The sequence below is a fragment of the Artemia sp. Qi Xiang Cuo genome, chromosome 2, assembly GCF_049724085.1.
Source record: "Artemia sp. Qi Xiang Cuo chromosome 2, ASM4972408v1, whole genome shotgun sequence".
Taxonomy (NCBI): Eukaryota; Metazoa; Arthropoda; class Branchiopoda; order Anostraca; family Artemiidae; genus Artemia; species Artemia sp. Qi Xiang Cuo.
Genome location: NC_142795.1, coordinates 28,640,719 through 28,667,106, shown reverse-complemented (window position 1 = coordinate 28,667,106; position 26,388 = coordinate 28,640,719). Strand labels below are relative to the sequence as shown.

Genomic DNA, 26,388 nt, shown 5'->3' with positions numbered 1-26,388 from the left:
CTGAGGGCATATAAGGTTTTTAGTTTTTGTTATAGAAAATTTGTTTTTGAAGAGGACACTCCCCCACAACCCTCAGGGCAAGGGTAATAAGTTATGCCCCAGGGGCATATAAGGTTTTTATAGAAGGCGTTTTCATAGAAACTTCAAAAAAGGCGAAATTGATATGAAATTCAAAGGGCTAGTGCCCTTTTTATAGTCAAAATTGATTGGAGGGCAACTACCCCCCCCCCCCCACGCCCATCATTCCCCTAAATACGTCCAATCAAAATTTTGAGATAGCCATTTTGTTCAGCGTAGTTGATTTACAGATAGAAAATATCTTTTTGAGGAGGACACGCCCCCAAAACCCACGGGGAAAGGGATTTAAGTTATGCCCTGAGGGCATATAAGGTTTTTATAGAAGGCGTTGTCGTTGAAACTTCAGAAAAGGCTCATTTGATTGGAAATTCAAAGGGCTAGTACCCTTTTTATAGGTCAAAAGTGATTGGAGGGCAACTAGCCCCCCCCCCCCCCCGCGCCCATCATTCCCCCAAACACATCCAATCAAAACTTTGAGATAGCCATTTTGTTCAGCGTAGTTGATTTCCAGATAGAAAATATGCTTTTGAGGAGGACACTACCCTACAACCCTCGGGGCAAGGGTTTTAAGTTATTCCCTGGGGGAATATAAGGTTTCTATAGAAGGGGTTGTTGTAGAAACTTCAAGATAGGTTCATTCGATTTGAAATTTAAAGGGCTAGTACCCTTTTCTAATAGTCAAAAGTGATTGGAGGGCAACTAGCCCCCCCCCACGCCCATCATTCCCCCAAACACATCCAATCAAAATTTTGAGATAGCCATTTTGTTCAGCGTAGTTGATTTCCAGATAGAAAATATGTTTTTGAGGAGGATACTCCCCCACAACCCTCAGGGCATGGGTTTTAAGTTATACCCTGGGGGCATATAAGGTTTTATAGATGGCGTTGTCGTAGAAACTTCAAAACAGGCTCATTCGATTGGAAATTCAAAGGGCTAGTACCCTTTTTAATAGTCGAAAGTGATAGAAGGGCAACTAGCCCCCCACGCCCATCATTCCACCAAACACATCCAATCAAAATTTTTAGATAGCCATTTCGTTCAGCGTAGTTGATTTCCAGATGGAAAATATGTTTTGAGGAGGACAGTCCCCCACAACCCCCAGGGCAAGAGTGTTGTGTAATGCCCTGGGGGCATGTCAGGTTTTTATAGAAGGCGTTGTCGTAGAAGCTTCAAAACAGGCTCATTCGATTGGAAATTCAAAGCGTTAGTACCCTTTTAATTGTCGAAAGTGATTGGAGGGCAACTAGCCCCCCCCCCCCTCACGCCCTCCATTCCCCCAAACACATCCAATCAAAATTTTGAGATAACCATTTTGTTCAGCGTACTTGATTTCCAAATAGAAAATATGTTTTGAGGAGGATACTCCCCCACAACCCTCAGGGCAAGGGTTTTGTGTTATGCCCTGGGGGTATGAGGTTTTTATAGAAGGCGTTGTCGTAGAAACTTCAAAACAGGCTCATTCGATTGGAAAGTCAAAGGGCAAGTACCCTTTTTAATAGTCGAAAGTGATTTGAGTGCAATTAGCCCCCTCCCCCCTCACGCCCTTCATTCCCCCAAACACATCCAATCAAAATTTTGAGATAGCTATTTTGTTCAGCGTAGTTGATTTCCGGATAGAAAATATGTTTTTGAGGAGGACACTCCCCCATATCCCTCATGGCAAGGGTTTTAAGTTGTGCCCTGGGGGTATATAAGGTTTTTAAAGGCGTTGTCGTAGAAGCTTCAATAAAAGCTCATTCGACTGGAAATTCAAAGAGCTACTCCCCTTGTCAATAGTCAAAAGTGGCTCGAGGGCAATTAGCCCCCCCACACCCCTCAGTTCCCCAAAAACCTCCACTCAACTTTTGGAGATAGACATGTTGTTCAGCATAGTTGATTTCCCGATAGAACACATAATTTTAAGGAGGAAAATCCCGCACAACCCACAGGGCACGGATTTAAACTTATGCCCTGAGGGCATATATGGTTTTTATTGAAATCTTTGTCGTAGGACCTTGAAAAAGGGCTCATTCGATTTGAAATTCAAAGGACTAGTACTCATTTTAATATTCAAAAGTGATTTGAGGGCAACTAACCCCCCTCTCTCGCTCACCTTTTCCCAAAACACATACAATCAAAATTTGTAGATAGCCATTTTATTCAACGTAGTTAAAAGTTTTGGAAATTAGGTCTTTAAGGATGACAACCCCTCCCACCACAGCCCTCAGGGCAAGTGTTGTAAGTTATGGCCGGGGGTCATGTCAAGTTTTTATAGAAAGAGATTTCGTATAAACATCAAAAGGGCTCATTATACCGAAGATTGAAAGGGCCAGTGTCCTTTTCAATAGCTCAAAATGATTGGACAGTTACTAACGCCCCTCCCATGCCCACCATTTTCCCAATCTCGTCGATTAAAAATTTTGATATATCTATGTTGTTCAACGCAGTTGAAATTTCTGGAAACCAGGTCTTTTAGGAAGATAAACCCCTTAGAGCCCTCAGTGCAAGGGTTGTAAGTTTTGCCCTGGGGGCATATAAGGTTTATACAGAAAGTTGTTGTATATGATTTATAGAATAGATTTTAGTCTTCCTCAAATCCAATTTTTATATGTTTAAAAACTAAATTTTGACTTAAGATTAAATTAAAATCCACTGTGATAATGCCAATTCCCAATAAGGCATCTCAGCAGTATCCATTGAACGACTGAGGGTATTATGTTCAAACGTTCGGGGCTACTGCTGCTCCTAAAATTTAAACTGCCCCCCCCCCTCCCTACGCCCCTTAGCGTAAGTGTATCCAAGCCATCAAAGAAAGTAAACAGATCTTTTTGCAAATGGTATCAAGTTTTCTAGTACAGGTCAGCTAGAGAAGTTTAAAAACAAAACTAAACAGTGCTATTTGCGTCCTAATTTTCAAAAGGGTGTATTCTGTTAAAAATTGCTGAACATATTTCTTTAGCAGACAAATAGCAGGCCAAACTATAAAGTCTTTAAAAACTAAAAGATTTGAAGTACTATTTTCTTTTTCCCTGAAAAGAATATGTCAATATAAAACGAACAGAAATTAATTAAGAAAACTTTTTTCACAAAATAAGTTTTTCAAAAAAAAGTAAAGTACTCCATTAAATCAAAAACGAGCCAAACTCAAATTACATAATCTGCCAAGCGTAAAACTACCTCAAATCAGCATCGATAAGTAAATGAAAGCCAAAACGAACAGAAATTACAATAATTAACGGAGTCAAACTCAAAACGAGCAGAAATTAATATAAGTTGGGCGCAAAACCCCTATGCCTTCCCAAGGCCAGAACAAAATTTGCACTTTGCTGAAAAAATACAAATGAAATTGCTTTGTCAGTTTAATATGCATATACTGATATTTAGTAATCAAAATGTTAATATTATTTGATTTATTAAAGTTATAAAAGTAAAAACATTTATATTTTTGGTATACATATTTTCATAATAATTTTAAATCAATGTCAAATGATGGCTCTTTGCCAGAAGGTCGTAATAAGCCTTATTCGTAAAAAAAATTCAGAAAAGATTGTTGACAACTATGTAATTTGGAAATAAAATGGAAAGCCAACGGAACGGATTTTTATGGGGCCAGATCTTGTATTTCTTACACCAAAGAATTTTGCCAATCTACACTTAAAGTTATTTCGAATGACAACATGTTCTGACCCCTCCCTCCCCCACCCAGTGGGCTTAATCTCTGTGCAGCTGTGGCTACAATTATTATTAAACATATACAAAGATGATGCTGGCTATGAAGGATTGTTTTAAAGAAACAAGTGAATTTTGAATTCCACTTCCTAACGACCGACAAGAAAATTAAACTGGATTACACCTACACGTGTTTTAACCCATGTCTTCCAGTATTGGTGTGCAAAGTTTACGCGAATCTACAAGATTGATTTCGTGTAAGCCCCTTTGTTGTCATTGCATGGATAGTGCTGGATGAAAAAGAGTAAATCATTTAGGAGTTTGCCTTTGTAACCTTACTTGTACCATTGTAACCTTAGCCTTTGTAGGTTCTGAACTATGTCTTCCCGCCTATGTCTTTCATAGGAAAGCCAATGTTTGTCGCCTATATTAATTGTGTTTTTCTTATATAAAGGCATATTTCCATACCTATTGTGATATTTTTTTATTTTATTTTTTTTAACGGGATCCCAGTGCTGGACCTTTGGCGGGAGATAAGTCTTAGAAAATATTACGAGAGCAAAAAGGAATAAATTATGTGTAAGAGGAGTCCATGAGCATTTCTTTTCATATGAGAGAAAAATATTTCTTACCTATTTAGGTATATGTTTGTTTTATCAACGATGTCGTTTGTTGGGAATTAGGCCTTAGAACAAAGAACACGGGAGCAAAAAGTATATGCTATATAGGGAGAAGAATAGGGAGCCCGACAATGTTGAACAACTAAATAATTGAAATATAAATTTTAGTTTTCAGGAGACAAATGATGAGTTACTATCTCTTACTGAATAATACTTAAATATACGAAAATTTATTTAAAAAATACGCCTTTTACAAAAACTGCAGTTCTTGGGGTAAATTTTAATATTTACCCCAATAACGGTGTCGCAAAGGTTATCCAAAAATCCTCCTTGTTAAATAAGCGGTGATAGCACTTTGTCCATAAACTCTTTCGGATAGATACTGGAATGTCCAACCAGGCTGAAAAGAATTAAAGCAAAATTGTTAATAAAACATTATTTTATGCAACAAATTGGGTTAGTTTGTTTTAAAAAGTTGTTAGTTTCAGTAAAAAGAGAGTAAAATTTTGTGGGGGCTTAATGCTGGGTATGTAGGCCTGTTACACTGGTTTATATAAAGTCCGTAAATATGTAAACTTGTTGGTAGATTATTTTCACCTTACCAATCATAGATCGTTATATTTACTTAGGTACGGAGCGTAAGTTCTATTAAAGTGGTATGAAAGGCCTCTTATCGTACAGAAGGGGGGGGGGACGTGGCAGCCTTACCTCTCATAGCTAAAGTAATTTCTGTTCATTTAAGTCTTTGTTTAAACTTTGTCTAGGTTACTCTTTACGTTTACATGAAAAACTTGTTTTTTAGTTCAGTTTCCGGCCTGTTTTTGGTTTTATTACTCCAACAATATTTTTGTTTCATTGGGGAGGGGGGTATTGTTTGTTGGTTTGAGTTTCTATTCTTCAGATTTTGAGTTATAAGTTGTAATTCACTATATGTGATAATTTGAATTTTATTATTCTTTAGATTGACTTATAATAAGCAGTGACGTCCCGGGTCTCTTTTTTACAGGAGGGAGGAGAGAGAGCAATCACTTTTGCTGAATTGGGTCATGATCATTATTAAAAAGAAGAAGCTTCAAAAAACTGTTTTGTAAATGTATTGCATAATAAACGTAGTAGAAATTAATCGGGTTTATATTCTTCTTTTTTTATAGCAATATTAGTCACACGCGTCTAGTGAATCACTATATGAGTCTACCACCAGTGTCAGCAACCTCGTTCTTTTTTATTTGAGATCTAAAAAAAATTTGCCAGCTTGAGGACACACCAAGAAGCTGCAGGTCCCCCGTTGCATCAAGCGAGAGCGCTAACAGTTCTTCTCAGTCCGTTCCGTCTCACTCTGGAACAGCTTATCCGAAGCCACCGTCCAATCTAAAACTGTATATGCCTTCAAGAACGGAGTTGATCAAGACTGGGGCACCGCCGAATGGAGGCTGAACTGGGATGTCAAATCATAGCCTTGAAACACCACCAGCAAGATTTCTACAGGAGGCTCAAAACCACCTTATCTCTCTGGACATGCGATTTAAGGTAATTTTCTTTCTTTCCTCTCACGTGACCTGTCCGTTTCAGTGCTTAGCTTACACTGGAATTATAGCAGCGTTTGAAACTTTGAATGAACCATCGCCTCTTAGTCCAATTCCATATCGCAATTCATTCATTGCAGAGAAGCTAGTGCTTATAGCTGCGGGGGTTAAATAGTGAGAAAAATTTCTTGACATCTTGTTTGATTACAGGAGGCGATTGCACGTTTGATGATAAAATAATGATATAACCTTGCTGGAGAAATGGATAGCCATTTAACAAGAAATGAAAAAAAGAACGGGTGTTGCAAATAACTTAAAAGCGTGAATATTTCGGAACTTACTATATTGGCACTTAAAAAAAAGAAAATAAATTTCGGGGGGGGGCGCTCCGCCCCCCGATCCATTTGCTTTATCCATTTATCCATTTGCTACATATCTGCGGCTACTTGCATAAACATGTTGTACTCGTAGAGTTCAGAATTTGCAAGGGATTTAACAACAGAAAAAAGACATGGTTTTTGTGTTTCTGACAGTCTCCTTTGTTTCTGAACTAAGAACGGTATTACTGATCCCACTTCCATAGTTAAACTTGTAAAATGTCAAGAAGCAGCAGCCTAAGGTCATATCTCTTAGTCTTGCTTTGGGTGTGATATTAGGTAGTGGTTCAATTTTCTTTCTAATAGCACACCTGAGCATACTAAGCGTTCAGATCCTAATAGATTCTCATACTGATCATTAGCGATTCTTCGGCATGTCGTTTGATCTATATATCTAGTACATCCGTCGAAGATGAAAATGGCAAGTTACTCTCAAATAATACCAAAATAATAAATTGCTGGAAGGAGCACTTTGAAAAACTACTTAACCCGCACCAACTCTCCACAGCAATAGATGATAATCCAAGTGGTAGCCCTGATGACCTGCAGGAACCAAACTCACCCAGCAGTATTTACAATTATGTGAATGTGGCTCCACCCACGTTAAATGAAGTTCAACAAGCAATTAACTGCCTTAAAAGCAATAAAGCCTCTGGTCCTGATACCATTCCGGCTGAACTTTATAAGCATGGAGGTACAGCACTTGCCAGCAGGCTTCACAATCTAACCTGTCATATATGGGAAGAAGAGATGATTCCACAGGATTAGGGAGACTATCATTCTTCCAGTCTTCAAAAAAGGGCTAAAGGCAAAATGTAGCAATTATCGCGGGATTTCTCTCATCTGCACTACTGCAAAAGTATTTGCCATAGGGCTACATAATCGTTTTTGTATCCAGTGTAATGTAAAGACAAGGTCCAATCAAGCAGGATTCTGCCCAGGCATGGGTACAATTGACCAACTATTTGTCTTAAGACAAACCTTTGGACACATGGCAAAACACCAGAAACCAAACAGAAAAAACACCCGAGGAAAGTCTAGAAATGATTGTTCAATACAAAGTCAAAGTGAAGTTAATTCTAGGTTTGTTTTGAGGGTAAGTCCATTTGTGTGTGTCTCTATCCATAGATTTTATTACAGCTTTTGATTCTTTTCTAGGGGATGGAATCTGGAAGGCTATGACAGAGGATGGAGTACCAGGCAAGATATTCAGATTTATCCAAGCATACTACCAGCATATGCAAGCCCAAATTCAGATCAGTACAGAACTCTCCTCAATGTTCCAAATTGATTTTGGTGTCCAACAGGGATGTATATTGTCTCCTGTTTTATTTAATTTCATGATTAACTGGATAATGACCAGAGCAATAACAAACTTTTCAGGTATTGAAGTAAGTCCCAATTTTGTGACCACCAATCTGGACTACTCCTATGATATTTGCTGGTTAGCTGGATCTCATTCAACAGCCAAATCTATGCTATTAAAGGTAGCTGAAAAATCCTCTCTGGTCAGCCTGAAAATAAGCTCCTCCAAGACATAGGTCATGGCATCTGGTATATCATCTCAAGATGCCCCAATTTTACAAGAACAGTTGCCCGTAGATGAGATACATGAATTCAAGTACCTAGGCTCTCTCGTAGACCCAATAGGAGGATGCACATCAGAAATACAGTCAAGAATTGCTTCAGCAACTGGAGTCTTCACCCAGCTAAATCACTCTCTATGGAACCAGAAAAAGGTTTGACTGAAGACAAGAATAAGGATTTACCAGGCCCTTGCTTGGTCTGGGTTACTATACAGCTGTGAGATATGGACTATGAATGCATCCGACATTCAAGCCCTCAATGTATTTGACCATTTATGTTTATTTGGATATATTTGACCATTCATTTATATGACGAACTTGAAGGATCAGCAGTTCATCTACATATGAACACCTGTGAGGGAATCTCTTGCCAATTTTTATAATCAATACTAGATATAAAAGTGGTCCAGTAAGGTTCCTTGATGAATTCCACACCAAGTGGGGATGGGTCAGAGGACATTTTGTATTTTACAACTTGGGATCTATTTGAAAGAAAACATATACAGAATGTACTAAGAGAGGGTCTACTTCAAAGTTATTCAGTGATAAATCAGTTAAGATATTGTGATCAACTCATTCAGGCAGTTACTCTGGTGTCCTCACTGAAGTAACTCTATAATAGCATTTTTTCCCTACGTGGATCAGCTTGCGCCAATTGTACATTTTTTTTTTTTTGGTGGTGGTTTTATTGGGTTTTAGTTTTGTATTGGTTTTTTTTTTATTCCTGGTGTTATTGTGTTTCTTTCGTGCTGAAGACGCCTTGTTTGGATACAGGCGAAATATCCACGTTGTTTTACATTTGTCTTTTCTGTCCACTGGCCACAGTCTCGTTTTTTTTTTGTTTTTTTTTCATTGAGATTTTTCTCTTTGTTTGTTTTTTACTCTTTGTTGTATAGCCTTTGAAGAAAAGCTTTAAGCTGTGGGATTAAATATGTGGCGTTCAAATGAATGACAGAAAATCCACGAACATGCATTACGTAAAGGGCTTGATTGTGATTAACTAAGCGGCTAATTTCGAAAAACAATGGTTTTCTGAGACGCGTCTTTTACGCTTAGTTGGTAAACTAAGCGTAACAAAAGGAAAACCTACATAACAAATCTTTTCACACTGTATTTTGAAAAAAAAATTATTGGGGGCGCTAAAACATATTTTAGACATTTTGTAATTTTAAGAGGGTGAACCTCCCCCCTCTCCTCCTAGTAACGCATTTCGGATATAACAAGTGCAGATTGATCCCTTTAGTAAGTAATTAACTTGTAAAGGCAATCAAAGATTTAAACACACAAGACACATCTCAAATTCTCTTTGAAACACTTGGAAAATAAAAGTAAAGCTTAGGGAAACCTGTATATCCTAGAATATTTTCTGTTTTTCAAGAATTATTTTTCCTGTAAAATTTTTGATAAGTCTGTCCTCAGTTCCTGATAATGTTTTTAAATAGATAATGTCTTTGCGAAAACAAGAATATGTGTAGTAAAATTCATGGTCTAAATCAGTCCTTTGTCTTTCTTAGTAAGAATGCTTCACTATTTGCTTAATCTAATAATAACTCATTTTATCAAAACTAAAAATATTATCTTTAAGAAGTAAAAAATAATTGTTTCTTGTCTATTAACAAACAACAAGGTCAAGCCGTTCATGGTAGGGTTACTAAAGAGTAATCCCTGTAAGTAGTAACCAGGGTTGTAAAACAAAAGTTGGATAACAATTAGTATATTAATTAGATCTGTTTTTTTTATATTTTGATTCCAAACATGTAAAATCCATTAAATGTAGAGCAGCGTATTGTTAGACAACTAGGTTAGTATTAGGATTAGAAAATTTTCTGTTCTAGAAAAAAAACGGAGCAGAAACTCCAATAAGTGATAGAGTCTTGACGAAAGTCTCAACGTTCAATTCAGAATATCTGAGAGCCATAGAACGAAGGATTCGAACACACATAAAAAATATTTGAAATTTTGTGTTTTTACTTGTGAGCGTCACAGCTACGTTTTTTTTTAAAGTGGGTGCTCGTATCAAGTCATTGGTCTTATAATATTGAGAGAGGGCTCATTCTGCGGTGAGTTATTTAGAAAAGATCTCGTGTCCGTGCATGGTGCCTTTGTCGTCTCTTTTGCGCCACAAATCAGCAAATAGTGCCCGAACAGGGCCAAAATGCTATCAAGCGAATGTTATGATAGCCAATTAGTTTAAAACCACCATAAACAGGTCGTATAATACCTCCACGTTTCGAAAGACAGACTGCTGCGAGATGGATCATACCTTCTGTAAATATGCAATAGGTTGTAATAATTATAATAAGATAATAATTTAAAAGCTTCATTTACTTAATTTTTATGTCAGAGGTGCCTTCCCTTTCTGGGGAGTGAGGGATGCCGGAAGCACGAAAAATCGTACTTTAAGGACCTAATTTACAAAGTTTTCGTCAGAGATATTTCAGATCAATTTAGAAGGGGGACAATATACCTAATAACCGTCCTCCTTTTGAAGGAATGTATTTTGATTAAGCTTTAAGAATGGGTGTTGAGAGGGGTAGTGACTCCTTTCTAATTGTGGAAAGGTTTTGAGTGTGGAATTAAAGATTTTATTCGTTTACTCACCCGCTGTAAGGATAGGTAAAGGGAAATCATCCCAGGAATGAGGTTTTGGAAAATTTTCTCAAAAAGTTGGAAAACATTAATTTTTCTGAAAGTTCATTTTGACTTTTTTTTCACGAACGATCTTATCCAACCTGTGTCTTGATAAAATTAAAGGAATAACTACCGTTTTGAACCACAGTGAGAGTTTTGGCCAAAATTGGGCAAAATGGCACGCATCTAAAGATATGTTTAGCCACACAAATTAACATGTTTTATAATTGACAAGATGGATTATCCTCAGTGGAGTCGTATCGGGGGGGGGGGGGTGCAGTTGCCCACCCCACAATAATATGAAAATAAATTATTATATAGCCCATGCCCCTTGACTCTATGGAAGGAGACCCCTCTTGCCCCCCCCCCCAATAAAATGCCGAGGCTACGCCACTGGCTATAATTTATGGTATCCAACGGTCTTAATAATTTTATGATTTGTTTTATTAGTTCTAAAATTTCTGTATATTTGAACGAATTCGCAGATTAGTTTTAAAATTATGTTCCTAGCGTCATTTCCAAATATTATTTAGCCTCCAGTAAATAAAGCTGTCAACCTTTATTTTCACCGTCATAGCAATGAATAATTTTGGAGCTTCAAATGTATGAAGTTCTATTTTGCAGAGTAACATCTAGCAGTGCCAAAACTTCACCTCCTACCCCTTCCATCGCAATTGAAACTGAGGCAAAAGATAGGAAAATAAATAGTTGTTTTAGTAAAATAATGTTCATACACTCATGTTTTGTTGATTAAAAAAAACTGGCTAAAGTATGCACAAAACGAACATACTTTTACACACTGGCGAATTCAAACTTTGCCAGCTGCACAGAGATTTTGTTCAAAGCACACGAATTAGGGTTATTATCAATTAATTTGTTCTAGCTCCGAGGAAATTTGAGGGAAAATCGGACGGTCATATATTGGTCTATACATTATAGAACAGAAATTTATTCTGTTGAAAAATGGGTTCAATCAATTACGGAGATTTTACAATCTTAATAATGCATCTAGTACCCTAAGGTCATAAGACTGTCAAAGACTCCTCCTTGAACCTCCCAAATTGAAAGCTTTTATTATGACCTGGCCTTTTAATGTAACTTGGGCACTGGACAAAGGGTGCCTTTGTCACTCGAGCGCAACGTTAGGCGAGGATGTCGATATCGCTCTCGTCGCACCAATTCGTTTTTGTGTGAATCTGCCTGGTACTTGTGAATGAATGTTTTCAAAGTAAACCCGTCTCATCAATAAGAAGAAAACGGGTTGGACGCATATGTCCCTTTCCCTTTGGACGATAAAACCATGCAAGTGCTATATCAAGTATAACTCACGAAAATCTTGTTAATTTGTGTCAACTTTTCAACTTTTTGGCATCCCTGCTTTCAACAAAAAAAAAAATCAAGGTACTATCACTTAAATATAATAGCTCCCTATGTCCCCTCCCCCCTCTGGATACCGTCTCTTTTTAAATAAAAAATGATAATTAACTTATTGGCACCCCTGCTTTAAAAAAAAAAATCGAGGTATTATCATTTAAATATGATAGCTCACTACCTCCCCCCCCTCGGGACACCACCTTGATAGGATGCCGTCTTTGCTTTAAATTAAAAAAAAAAATACTTTTTGGGATCCCTGCTTTCAATAAGAAAACAAATCGAGATATTATCATTTAAATGTTATACCTCCCTACCCTACCCCCCTCTGGATACCACCTTGATTGGATACCGTCTCAGCTTTCATTAGAAAAATAATTTACTTAATAATTAACTAGGTCACTATGTGGTTCCAACAAACACGCAAAATAATGTTAAACAGCTGAGTGTTCCTTGAAAAAAAAAATGAGGGTATGAGTAAGAGGGTAAAAAGACAACAACAAAAATCTCGAAATTATTCAGATATACCTCAAATTATTGAAAAACTGAGTCATAGATTCGCCGTGGCATTCAATAAGATCCAAAGAATCTAATTAAAAGGGAGCACACACAAAAGTCAAATTAGGCCAGTAGCCTATGAGAAATCGCAAAATACCCAAGACAATGAACAAGTCCTAATGGGGGGTCCTGGGTCTATCAAAACATTTCAATGGTTTCCCAGGGAATTTGAAATCATTTTCTTCTGTCTCCACTTTAAATGAAAAAAATGATTATCTTTTTGGCATCCCTGCTTTCAATAAAAAAATGAGGTATTATCATTTAAAAATGATAGCCCCCTATCCCCCCCCCCCTCTATAGGCAATAATTTACAATTTATTTATGAATCATATTTTTGGGGTAACTTCCGGTTGAATCTTTGATTCTCCAACCTTAAACATAGCTTAGTCTATAGCTAAATTTTGTCTCAATAGAAGTTTGTTTTTTTTTTTGGGGGGGGGGGGGTAAAAATGTCTCAGAAAGAAGGTTGTATTTTCTAACAGGCGTTCAACAATTGAGTATTGAACATTAAGAAAATCTTATCTAAAAACGGCAAAAAAAAAATCTGCAAATTTACCATTCAGCTGTAAAAACAATTTGTCGGCTGTCAATTTAAAAATCCAACTGAAGGCTAAAGCTGTATAGTAGTGAATGCGTCCTATAATTATATTCAACTTGAAAATAAAATTCTTGACTACGAATGATGTAAGACATAGCGATTGGGAACTTGCATTCCAAATGACTTAAAGTTATTTCCTAAAGACGATACTTTTTTTGTCAACATATGAAGAACTGTGTATATTGCAATATTCGCAATTGCATATTACATCTGTCTAGTTTTTATGCAAAGTAACAAAAGAGACGAAAATTAATGAACAAGAGAGTAGTGAAGAATTATGGTATGCCAAGTAATATTTGGCAGGGAAAGTCACTGGTGATAAATCGCTAGGGGGGGGGGGGACCGTGATTGCGTGATTTTTGGGGATTCGGGGAACCACATTTTTTTTGGGGTGACGCATAGATTTTTGGGGAAATACCTGAAAATTCGGGGATAGTGCAAGCCCTGCTTGATTTCTATTCAGGAAAATCGAAATACTAAACCAAACGAGAAGGAAAAGCTCCGACTTTGCGGTTGACGCAATAAAGAATTGCTGCAAAATTATTTGAAGTCAACCGAACGCCGCCGCCTCTGCCGGCGGCGTTACGACACTTCGGTGGCGTTCCACCGGGCCTCTCGTCGGTCGCGTTCGGTCGATCCGCAGGCGCGGTGCCGGAGTCTAAACCTAATAAAACTTAATATTTAGAAAATAGGTCATTGAAAAAAAAAAGACTTAACACTTGGAAAAAACACTTAAATGAAACATTACAGATATGTTATACTGGGATTTTATTACAACTATTTTATCACAATTTACTTTATACAAGTGCGTTGATCAACAATGTTGATTAACAATCTCGAGAAAACATTTGTTGATCTACAATATTTTTTGCAAGAACATGAACTTGTATTTAAAGGGGTTTTTCCGCTGTCCAGCAAAAAACTGTTAGCTAATATTTTCCCCAACAATCGCTTTTCCGCCGTCCATTTAAAACTTGTTAGCTAACATTGCTAGAGGATTTCTCTAACAAATCGAATACTTGTTGAAGGAAATTGTTGGGGAATTTAATGCAAAATATTCAAAAATAAGCAAGATGGGTACTTCTTATGCTTACAATATTGATAGAAAATCGAGGGATGCTAATATTTCTTATTTTTCTTCCTTTCCCTTTTTAGTTTTTTAGAAATATCTTTTCTGGTGATCTTATTGAAAAAGAAAAAATCAATTCTTCTGTTGAAAAAATAAGAAAACAACGGCACTGCCACCTAGTCATGGCAATTTGATATGATCAAAAATCTAACGATTTCACTTATGAAATCAAATTGTATTTTTTACTAGGTTGATCCACTTCCTTCATAAATGGGATAATTTATGCAAATGCAATAAACAGTTATTTTAGGAAAGATTAAGCATTGGTATTTTAATTTTTGCCTCAATTCAATGTACGTTGCCAGTTAATAAAATGTTTTGTGCCTTTGTTTCACTTGCTGGCATTAATAGCTATATTTTTTTTTCTATTAGATAGGAACAGTTTGCAATATTCTATTAATTGAATTTCAAAGCTTTGGTGTCAGTTGGGTATTATCAAGCTTAAATAAACTCACAGCAACACTATCTTGGTTAGAAATTTTTGGGAATTCCCTGCCAATATCTTGTTTCTGCGAATTGTAAGCTAACTATTTCTCTTAGCTAACAATTGTATTTCCGCCGTCTAAAGAAATTGTTGCTACCTAAAATTGTTGGTTAACAATTGGACGGTGGGAAAACCCCTATAATATTTTGCGATGATTTTTCTTTTTTAAATTCTCACTTTATTTGACCGACAAGATTGACAAACAAAGATTTCAATTGTGGGTCGTTTTAATCAGCAATGTTGATCAACAAGACCTTTGTTGGTCGCTAAAACACGAATGTTGATCAACAATGTATCGCCAGAACGGCTTGGTGATTAACAAAGTTGATCAACAATGTTGCCAGAAAACGCACTCAAGAACGCTTAGTATTTCAAGAAGAAGGGTAATCTGACTGTCAAAAATTTACGCAGTGTATTGAATCTAGCTGAGTAGCCTATAGCCCCCTCAATATAGAACAGCCTATAGTATTTCCACAAGTAATAGGGACAATTGGAGATCAAGATCCACATGGATTCGAAGCAGAATACAGAGTTCATGATGAATTTAAGAAGTCCAATCTTCAAATTTATGTATTTTATAGCCCTAAAATTGAAAGAAATGAAGAGGTTGGAGACTTTCTGCTGATATCAAAAAATGCATTGACTGTTATAGAAGTTAAAGCTTCCAAACTGGGTAAACACCTGGGTAAATCAGAACTCAATTTAGAAAATTTCCAGAAGAAGTTGGTGTCAAATAAGTTTGAGAAACAGCAAGAACCTGTTATATCTCTTCTTGGATCCTTACTGAAAAAGCATTACTGCAAGCCTGATTCTGTTAAAATAAATTACTATTATTTGTTCCCAAATATAAAGCATCCAAACTTGACAGAAAAGCAAATAAACAAGAACCTTAATAATGTGCTTTTCCAAGATGATTATATAGGAAAACTTTATGACCTCACCACAAATCAAAAGGAAATCATAACAGCTGATTATGAATTTTCACTTTGCACTCTAGTAGCATGGTAAGGCTAGTTCTTTTTCTCTTTTTCTAAAATAATGCACTTATAAATCAGGGGTGGGATTTCAATGGGGAAGGGGGGGGGGGGCAACGGTCCCTCAGGGACCTTAGATTGCCTTAACCCCCTTCAAGACCGTAGTTTGTCCCCTCCTGGACCCCAGGTTACCCCCCTCCCAACTGAAATTTAGTTCCTCTAATTTTTAAAAACTAAAATAGGCCTGCATAATTCAGAATACACAAAAATGTGGCTGTTTTCTTTAGTATATACTTACCCTTTTTTTACTATGCAGATCATTTTCAGTTTTCACTGTCATTTTCACTTGACTGCATCTCCTGACAATTTTTCAGCTATTAGATGTTCAAACTGTCCATATATGGTTATTTTTTTTATAAAAAAAAATAGTTGGGATTAGAATCAATACATCAAAATGCATGTGATCTTCTCTAAAATCTAGCCACATTGGCCTTTTCTGGATAAAAGTAAGTTAAAATGGCAGCCAATATTACAGCCTATTGGCAAAACTATATTTCAATGTTGAAAATTCTTGTCTGATTTATTGGAATACCAGACCAACTAAAAATGTCCCTATTGCCAAATTCAAATTTAGATATTGGCTTCTATCATAATATTCATTTCTTGGTAAATTTTTACCAAATCATATTTTTGAGTTCGGAATAAAGTGAATGCACCATTTGATGCCTTTTTTTATGCTGATTATGAATAGCCTATAATCATCATTTCTATCAGAAAGGAATTTCAGTCCCCCCCCCCCTAACCTAACCCCCACCCCCATATGTGCAAATATATATCCTGAATTGACATATAAGTGGGAGAAGGGGGGGGGGGCTAAAATTAATTTCAATATAAATGATTGTTATATTCATAATCAGCATAAAAAAAGGCATCAAATGGTATATTCACTTTAGTTGTTACTCAATAATATGATTTGGTAAAAATTTACCCATTTTTTTTGAGAATATCTTATATTAACATTGTAAAAATTTTTGACAGACATAAATGGGTCCTGTTGAAATATAGGTGAGTGTAAAAACTTCACTAAATATGTAAAATAGATGAGATACAGTTTGTGTTGAACTTCATGGGCCCTCTGACAAAAACATTGGTTGAATTTACAAGTACTTTCTCAAGAACAAGAGATTTTGATGTTTATTATTTCTAATGATATTCCACATGAAAAAACATTATTTTTTTTATTGCTATTTTATTGATTTGATACAAGGTTTTTCCTTTATCTGACAAGCTGCCACTTGGCCTCATATCATATTTGTATTTTTAAGCATTTTACTTAGTTGATCACAATATCTTAACTTATTTATCACTGAATAACTTTGAAGTAGACCCTCTCTTAGTACATTCTGTATATGTTTTCTTTCAAATAGATTCCAAGTTGAAAATACAAAAATGTTCTCTGACCCCTCCCCACTTGGCGTGGAATTCATTGGACCACTTTTATATCTAGTATTGATTATAAAAATTGGCAAGAGATTCCCTCAAAGGTGTTAATATGTAGATGAACTGCTGATCCTTCAAGTATGTCATAGAAATATACTTTATTCATTTAAGAAATTAAAATAAGAATTTACATATGAAAGTAAATTCCACTAAGTCAACTATAATGACAATATACTTCTTCAAGCTCATGAAATCCACTCCTCTTGGCTTAGACCCTATCCCACCCAATATGCTATTAAAACATATTAAATTTGTTTTATATATATATATATATATATATATATATATATATATATATATATATATATATATATAATTAATTATTATTAATTAATAAATTAATATATATATATATATATATATATATATATATATATATATATATATATATATATATATATATATATATATATATATATATATATATATATATATATATATATATATATATATATATATATATAATTAAGTTATTTGGCACTACAGATAGATAAGTACATTTAATGGCTTTAGTTGTTTGCTTAACAATTGCTTGTCTAGTTTTATATTTTTATATATATATATATATACTCAACCACTTTTTACCATATTTTGTCTCAAAATTGACGTAAAGATTAACACTAAATCTCAAAACAAAGAGGATTCATCTTGTATATGCTGAAGTTCCTAGTGCTTAACTAAAATTTCAAAAAAATTTCTTTTTTAGTATAATAATTGAGTCATTTAAATATGTTTAACCTAGTTAGTATCTTTATCTTTTAAGTTGATGTTGATCTTAGCTGAAAAAGGTTTCAAGTTTTAAAGTCAAGTATTAAATTTTTTTTCCTCTTTCCAATACTAGATTTTTATATTTAGATTTAACTTATTGGATTTTAGAAATGTCATATTCATTGTCATTGGTACTTACTCACATACTTGAAGCAGGGCTCAAGCATCTCTGCTCTCCCTGGCATCCAGTAGCTTCGTCATTGTAATAAGCCAAGATTCTTGGTCGTTTGTGAGGGGTTCAATCAAATCAAGCCAGGACTTTTCCCATTTTTGTCCATACCTCTTGATGCTACCCATTGGATCTAGGTCAGCCTTGATGCAGGTGAGCCATGTTCTCTTTTGGCCCCCATGTTGCATTTGCCATCCCGAACGAGGTTAAATCCAAGGGCTTTAGTGACAAAGGTGTGGGGGGGGGGTGGCAAAGTGTATGGCCAAACCATAAGAGTTGTCTTCGTTTAAATATAGTCACTAAATAAGAATGCTGATACCAGATTTTGCAGAGTTTTATACTGCTGACACAATCACAGAGTTTAATGCCAGTGATTCTCCTTAAACATGAATGGTCAAATACATAGAGGGCTTGAATGTTGGATGCATTCATAGTCCATATATCAGAGCTGTATAGTAAGCCAGACCAAGCAAGGGCCTGGTAAATCTTTATTCTTGTCTTCAGACAAACCTTTTTCTGGTTCCATAGAGAGTGATTTAGCTGGGTGAAGATTCCAGTTGCTGAAGCAATTCTTGACTGTATTTCTGATGTGCATCCTCCTATTGGGTCTACGAGAGAGCCTAGGTACTTGAATTCATGTATCTCATCTATGGGCAACTGTTCTTGTAAAATTGGGGCATCTTGAGATGATATACCAGATGCCATGACCTATGTCTTGGAGGAGCTTATTTTCAGGCTGACCAGAGAGGATTTTTCAGCTACCTTTGATAGCATAGATTTGGCTTTTGAACAAGATTCAGCTAACCAGCAAATATCATAGGAGTAGTCCAGATTGGTGGTCACAAAATTGGGACTTACTTCAATGCCTGAAAAGTTTGTTATTGCTCTGGTCATTATCCAGTCAATCATGAAATTAAATAAAACAGGAGACAATATACATCCCTGTTGGACACCAAAATCAATTTGGAACATTGAGGAGAGTTCTGTACTGATCTGAATTTGGGCTTGCATATGCTGGTAGTATGCTTGTATAAATCTGAATATCTTGCCTGGTACTCCATCTTCTGTCATAGCCTTCCAGATTCCATCCCCTAAAACAGAATCAAAAGCTCTAATAAAATCTATGAATAGAGACACACACAAATGGACTTACCCTCCAAACAAACCTATAATTAACTTCACTTTGACTTTGTATTGAACAATCATTTCTAGACTTTCCTTGGGTGTTTTTTCTGTTTGGTTTCTGGTGTTTTGCAGTGCGTTCAAAGATTTGTCTTAAGACAAATAGTTGGTCAATTGTACCCATGCCTGGGCAGAATCCCGCTTGATTGGGCATTGTCTTTACATTACACTGGATACAAAAACGATTATCTAGCACTATGGCAAATACTTTTGCAGTAGTGCAGATGAGAGAAATTCCGCAATAAGTGCTACATTTCGTCTTTAGCCCTTTTTTGAAGGCTGGAAGGATGATAGTCTCCTTAATCCTGTGGAATCATCTCTTCTTCCCATATATGACAGGTTAGTTTGTGATGCCTGCTGGCAAGTGCTGTACCTCCATGCTTGTAAATTTCAGCCGGAATGGTATCAGGACCAGAGGCTTTATTGCTTTTAAGGCAATTGATTGCTTGTTGGACTTCATTTAACGTGGGTGGAGCCACATTCACATAATTGTAAATACTGCTGGGTGAGTTTGGTTCCTGCAGGTCATCAGGGCTACCACTTGGATTATCATCCATTGCTGTGGAGAGTTGAGGCGGGTTAAGTAGTTTGTCAAAGTGCTCCTTCCAGCAATTTATTATTTTGGTATTATTCAAGAGTAACTTCCCATTTTCATCTTCAACGGATGTACTAGTAGGCTTATGTGATTTACTCCTGATTGAGTTTAGGAGCTGATACATCTTCCTGATGTCCAATCTAGAGGCAGCAGCTTCCATGTCTTCAGTAATTTCATCCCAGTACTGACACCCCTCATATCTGTTCAATTAATAACATTAGCTTGTTTTAAAAAATCAGGAAGATGCTCCTGGTCTTCTAGTTTCTAAGAAATGAAAAAATATTCTCTATCTCTCTTACTTTATAATCTGCATAAGTTAAAGTAAAGTCTGTTACCTGTGTTCCTAAGAAAACGCCGTCCAAAAAACTTCAAAACCTTCTGAACAGAAGGCGTGCTAACTCTGCCGGAAGTTGATGGCACTGTTGTCTACTGCTACTAATATGGAAGAAAATATGAAAGCCTCTCACAGATACAATGGACCATAGACAAATTGAAGGTCTGTATCGGACTTACCCCACTGTCGGACTTTCCCTGATTCACCCTAACCTAAACTAAAGAATAACACAATAATTATACAATTGTGTAATTTATATATTTCAGAAATTGATTAAGGGCCGCATTATTTTAGCTTCTGGAAAAGATAAGGAATGAGGAATTGAAATCGACAGGATTTCTTAATCAAACTTTAATTGGTAATTTGCCACCCTATGACTTGAAACTAAACAATGATACTTCTACTTAAGCTAAGGATATTAAATTCAAACCCTCAGGGAATATTTAGGAAGATTTTGAACTGAAGCAAAACACATATGTAGGTTGCCAAAAGGATGTATTGGGAAGGCCCTGTACTTGGTACACCTCCATAATTGAGACAGGCTTAACATACAGTGAAGCCATCTAGCAAAAATCCCAAAATAATTATAGAGAAGTATCTCTATCAGATGGCATCTGCTGAAGTTTGCATTTTACAGTAGCCAGTTTGTTCTTTTCTGGAAGGATCAAAAATTTCAGGTTAGACATAAAAAAAACTTTTGTGGAGTTTCATGAACTGTCTTGGGAAATGCTAGGTTTACAGCACAGTTCATATAATTATCCAGTATGATCATTCCCTATCTCACCCATTATAAAAACCTGGACTGGGGTGCGAATGCTCCGGAGAACGTTTTTGCAGATAGAAACATAGGCGGCATCAAATCTTTTCATGGGTAGACAAGTCAGACTGTGATCTAATCGGAAACAAGTGGAAACCTGCGATCTTTTCATGGGTAGACAAGTCAGACTGTGATCTAATCGGAAACAAGTACTAACCCGCTAATGCAGAAAGAAGTGGGTGGAGCTTTTTGTTTGCACCGAGAACGAAGACCAGAAATGATCTGCGATAAGCCTACTGGATAATTATATGAACTGTGGTTTACAGTATTCATGCATTGACTCTGGTTTGTCAATTGCATCTTTATGAAATAGAATCAGTGTTTTTGATGATTTCAGAATGTTCAAAATGCCTGAACCATCTAGTCTATCTAGGGCAACCAGTTTCAATAGCTACAATGTTGGGATCTTCTTTTCCAAGCTTAGTGATGTCATGACTGGGTATGCCTTCCTTCCCCAAAGTATATGGAACATGGACGAGAGTGGCTTAACTACCGTGCAAAAACCACATAAGGTTGTTGCTATGACAGGAGTCTGTCAAGTTGGAAGGGTGACTTCTGCTGAGAGGGATCAGACCACGACCATTTTTACTTGTGTTTCAGTAGCTGACAACTCAATTCCACCTATTTTTGTCTTCCCGAAGGAAAAAGACAACACCAAGGATGAATCTAGGGGCTCCACCTGGTGCTGTTGCATGTGTTAGCGACAGGGGCTGGACTACGGCTTCTGCATTCATCAAGTTTCTGCTTCACTGTCTGGCCAAGCCAAGACAAGCCATAGTTAATTATTATGGATAATCATGAGTCCCATTTATTAGTTGAAGCTATTCAGTTATCCAAAAGTAATCATGTAATCCTTTTGACCTTGCCTCAACACACATTGCACAAACTGCAACCACTTGATCTTGGAGTGTCTTATTCTCTCAAATTTCATTACAACAAAGCGATTTCAAACTGGATGGTCAACAATCCAGGTATTCCAGTTTCTTGGTGTTACTTATCCACTTTCATTTCCCCCAAACAACATCACTGCAGGGTTTCGAGTAACAGGTATTTGCCCATTTAATGATGAAATTTTTGTCGACGACAATTTTTCACCATCAGCTGTCACTGATAGACCACTGAGTAAGCCTGTGTCGGAACCCAGAGATGAAGACTTGCTATCCTCAGAAGAGGATGGTGGAGCCCCTCATGATTCAGGAACCACCTGCACTTCAAACTAGAGTGTTTCGTCTGCCATAATAAGACCACATCCTAAAGCTTGTCCCAGAAATGCCACAACAAGAGGCCGACCAAAAGGGGTCTGTTGAATACTGACAGATACTTCTGAAAAGAAGAAGATTGAGGAAGTGGCTGTACTTCGACAAACTAAGAAATCTAAGGGAGAGCTCAGAAATCCTTGCCAAAAACGCAAAAAGTCTAGGCCTTCCTTTTTTACTGAAAGCAGAAGTAGCTCGGAAGATATCTTGGAGGAAAAAGAAGCACAGGTTCGGCATTTCAAGGGGATTGCTCCATTCTTGAAATCCATCTCCACAGATACTTCATACTGGTATAGTTCTACCGAAATTAGGATGATCTTGGCAAAGCCAGGGCCTTCCGGACAGACCAAAAGACAGGCTGGACGTTTTGTATTTCCCCTTGATTTGGCACCATTTAACATGTTGTGAACAAGTGAACAACTTCTGGTTTAAGCTTGTTTTATACAGCTGTGCTTTGTTCTTCAATTTACTATGTTATCTCTATTAAATAACTGAGTGTTGCATTGAATAAACATTTTTATTGTCTGTCCCAAGTATGGTTTCCACTTGTCCCATCTATGGTGCCCGGTTCCATACTTGGGACAAAATGGCTAGTTGTCAAAAGAACATATTTTCTTGAAAATAAATTAATTTCATGACTTGAAAACTTGACAACATCTTCCTTGATTAATGCAGCTGATGCTAAGAAATTTCTGTTTCAGCACTGCAAAGTGTCAAGGAGTAAGAAGCAAATAAAAAAAATCGTCCCAAGCCTGAAGTCTTTACCCTATGTGAAATTTCTCAGGAACAGCGTAGAGTATGAAGTTGAAGCTTTCAGGACATGTTGAGAGGAATCAATTATTTATTGCAATTTTGGTTCATTTTAAATTTTATTTGTTTATTCACGGTGATTTTTTGTAGATATATGCTTGAAAAATTACTTAACTTTAATTTCTTCTCCCCTTTGATTTAATGTAGCTCTTAACTTTTGTTTGAAAAACTTCTTTTTTTGAAAAAAGTTTTTTAGTCAGTCCCAGCAGAGGTTGACTGTTACATTTGTCAAAAAAAATATAATTTTAACACTTCATCTGCCTTTTTTTTATGTCTATTAAATAACCAAGAATTAAAGATTTTTTTTTTCATTTCGAATGGGATTAAAACTGAGTAAAATGTCCTGTTAGATATTTTGTTGTAAGTCACAGATTGCATGTACAAACTAGTAAATTGTAGGCATGGTACACCAACTATAAACAAATAAACATTTTGGTTGTAAATATAATGTAACGAAAAAAGTATTATTTTATGGTGAGATCAAGAATTTCGATTGAGAGTAATGTGAGTGAGATATTTTTCTATAGATGAAAGACACCTACACAAAAGGACGGGATATGTTGATGTGATTCAAAAGGTGGTCCGCGTTTACCCCCCGGAAAATAGCCCAAATTTATTTCTAAAATAACAAAGAAACTAACGAAAAAATAGGTTTGTTCTTGAATTTTACACAGCGTAAACTTGAGTGAATGGCGCATAATACACAAGTACCAAAATTTCTTCCCGCTAGGGAAATTAAAAAAAATAAACTTAAATAAAATTTTCAAATTTGGAAAACCTTATTTTCACGGGGGATATTTTCCGGGAGGTATTTTCTGCGGGGAGGAGGATGTTCTCCGCGAGGGGGTTCACGCCTAGAACCCATTCAAAATGCCTAAATATTTTATTTTTGCTCCGAAATGGCTAAAAACAGCGTTTCTTAATTTGGACATGATGTTAGATTCAGCTTTACATATCATAGGCAGCGAAACAGTGCTGTCTAAGTAAAGAGCGATGTGGGCATGTTTTTTTTGTTTTTGTGTTTTTTTTTTCTTTGACCAGGGCACTTCGTATCGAAGGAGTTGTCATAGAAACTTCGGAAAGGGCTCATTTGATTGAAATTTGGAAGGGTTTGTGTAAGAGTCGAAAGTGATTGGAGGGCAACTAACACCCCTTCCATGCCCACCATTTTCCCAAACACATCCAAACAAAATTTTAAGATAGCTATTTTGTAAACATAATTGAAAGCTCTGCAAATTTTGTCGCTGAGGAGGACACCCCCCTAGATCCTTGAGGGCAAGGGTTGTAAGTTATGCCCTGGGGGCATATAGAGTATGATAGGCAGCGGAATAGCGCTGCCTAAGTAAAGAGCGATGTGAGCACAATGTATTATTTATTTTTTTCTTGTAGACCTGGGCACTTCGTATCGAAGGAGTTGTCGTAGAAACTTCCAAAAGGGCTCATTTGATTGGAAATTGGAAGTGCTTGTGCCCATTTTGATTGTCAAAACTGATTGGAGGGCAACTTACACGCCTTCCATGCCCACTATTTCCCCAAACACATTCAATCAAAATTTTGAACCAACCATTTTGTTCGAAGTAGTTGAAAGGTCCAGAAATTATGTATTTGAGAATGACACACCCCCCCCTCCCCCATCAGAGCCCTCAGGGCAAGTTTTGTAAGTTATGCCCTGGGGGCATATAAGGTTTGTATAAAAAGATTGATTGTATAAACTTCGGAAGGGGTTCATATGATGAATAATTAGAAGTTTTAGTGCGCTTTTTGAGATTCAGAGTGATGGAAGGGTGGATATCCTCCCGGACCTCGTATTTTCCGAAAATACATCTAATAAAAATTTTTAGATTGCTATTTGTTGTCGTAGAAACTTCGAAAAAGGCTCGTTCGATTTGAAATTGAAAGGGCTAGCGCGCTTTTTAATAGTGGAAAGCTATTGAAGGGCAACTAACCCCTTCACACGCCCACTATTTCCCCAAACACATCCAATCAAAATTGAGCATTGTCAGTTTAATATACATATGCTGATATTTATTCCTTACAGTCTTAATTTATTTTGCTTTCTTAAAGTTATAAAAGTGAAGACACTTAAAAGATTTTTTTCAATAAAGAACAAATTATATTCTGGCTCTTAGAAATTGTAGGCTTTAGAACCCTAATCAGATTAATATCTGCTCTTTTTGAGTTTGACTTATTTTAATTTCTGTTTGTTTTGGGTTTCATTTATTTATTGATACTGATTTGTGGTAGTTGTATGCTTGGTAGGTTATTTGATTCTATATTTGTTCATTTTTTGTCTAATGGAGTTCTTACTCTTTTTTTGGAAGAAATTATTTTGTGCAAAAAGTTTTTTAATTAATTTCTGTTCGTATTATATTGACATAGTCTTTTTCAGGGAGAAAGAGTGAGCCTTTTTTGAAGTTAAACAACCATCCCTTCCATAATAACCTTTAAAACCCCTGGGCATAACTTACAACCTTTACCCCTAGTCTCTGGGGCTTGTTTCAGCCCCAAAAGTCTTGTTATATGATGTTTAGACTATTTTGAATAGAATGGATATCTCAATATTTCTATTAGACGCATTTCGGGACAATATGACGTGTGTGTAGGGGGGAGAGGATAGCTGCGCTCTGATCACTTTGTCTCTTAAAAAGGACAATAGAGCGTATGATTAACAACCCAATGAGCCCCCTTTGAAGTTCATATATGACCACGCTTTCTATAAAATGGGGACTATATGTCCCCAGGGCAAAACTTACAACCCTTGCCCAGAGCGCTGGGACGATTTGTTATCCTCAAAGACATAAATTTCAGACCTTTCGACTATTAAAAAGGGCACCAGCCCTCTCATATATAACAAACTTAAATGCCCCAGGGTATAACTTACAACCTTTGCCCTGGGGGCTCTCGGGGGTTTGCAATCCTCAAATACATAATTTTCAGAACTTTCAACTACGTTGAACAAAATGGCTATCTCAAAACTGTGATTGAATGTGTTTGGGGAAATGATGGGCGTGAGAGGGGGGTTAGTTGCTCTCCATTCACTTTTGACTATTAAACAGGGTACCAGCCCTTTCGATTTCCGATGAAATGAGCCCTTTTTGAAGTTTCCATGACCAAACCTTCTATAAAAACCATATATGGCCCCAGGTGTTTGTCCCGAGGGTTGTGGAGGGGGGGTTGTCATACTCAAAGACCTAATTTCCTGAGCTTCTAACTATGTTGAACAAAATGAATATATCAAAGTTTTGGTTGGATGTGTTTGGGGAAATAGTGGGTGTGAGAGGAGGGTTAGTTGTTCTTCATTCACCTTCGACTATTAAAAAGGCTCAAGCCTTTTCAATTTCTAATCGAATAAGCCCTTTTTGAAGTTTTTACAACAACTC

At 36.5% G+C, this 26,388-nt stretch overlaps 2 protein-coding genes across 7 annotated transcripts in view; one reads left to right on the top strand and one right to left on the bottom strand.

Moving 5' to 3' along the window:
* Positions 1 to 4,614: 4,614 nt before the first annotated feature.
* Positions 4,615 to 22,554, bottom strand: LOC148955095 (uncharacterized). Its single transcript, XM_089100271.1, has 2 exons — positions 19,168 to 22,554; positions 4,615 to 4,746 (listed from the first exon to the last, which is right to left on the bottom strand). The coding sequence occupies exon 1, from the start codon at positions 19,949 to 19,951 to the stop codon at positions 19,496 to 19,498; it is 456 nt and encodes a 151-aa protein (XP_088956397.1). The 5' UTR covers positions 19,952 to 22,554; the 3' UTR covers positions 4,615 to 4,746; positions 19,168 to 19,495.
* Positions 15,006 to 26,388, top strand: part of LOC148955094 (prolyl 4-hydroxylase subunit alpha-1-like) — a 31,910-nt gene continuing 20,527 nt past the window's right edge. Inside the window, exons 1-2 of one of the 6 annotated variants that reach the window (XM_089100237.1) lie at positions 15,006 to 15,173; positions 18,002 to 18,167. In XM_089100237.1, the coding sequence (XP_088956363.1) occupies positions 15,112 to 15,173; positions 18,002 to 18,167 (228 nt within the window). In that variant the 5' untranslated portion in view covers positions 15,006 to 15,111. Of the gene's footprint in view, positions 15,608 to 17,953; positions 18,168 to 26,388 lie in introns of all 6 variants that reach the window. The other 5 variants (XM_089100230.1, XM_089100221.1, XM_089100255.1 and 2 more) reach the window with 5 other exon arrangements.

What these genes read in the sequence shown, in the direction of transcription:
- LOC148955095 (XM_089100271.1), bottom strand. Translation starts at nt 19,951, where the DNA reads ATGGAAGCTGCTGCCTCTAGATTGGACATCAGGAAGATGTATCAGCTC.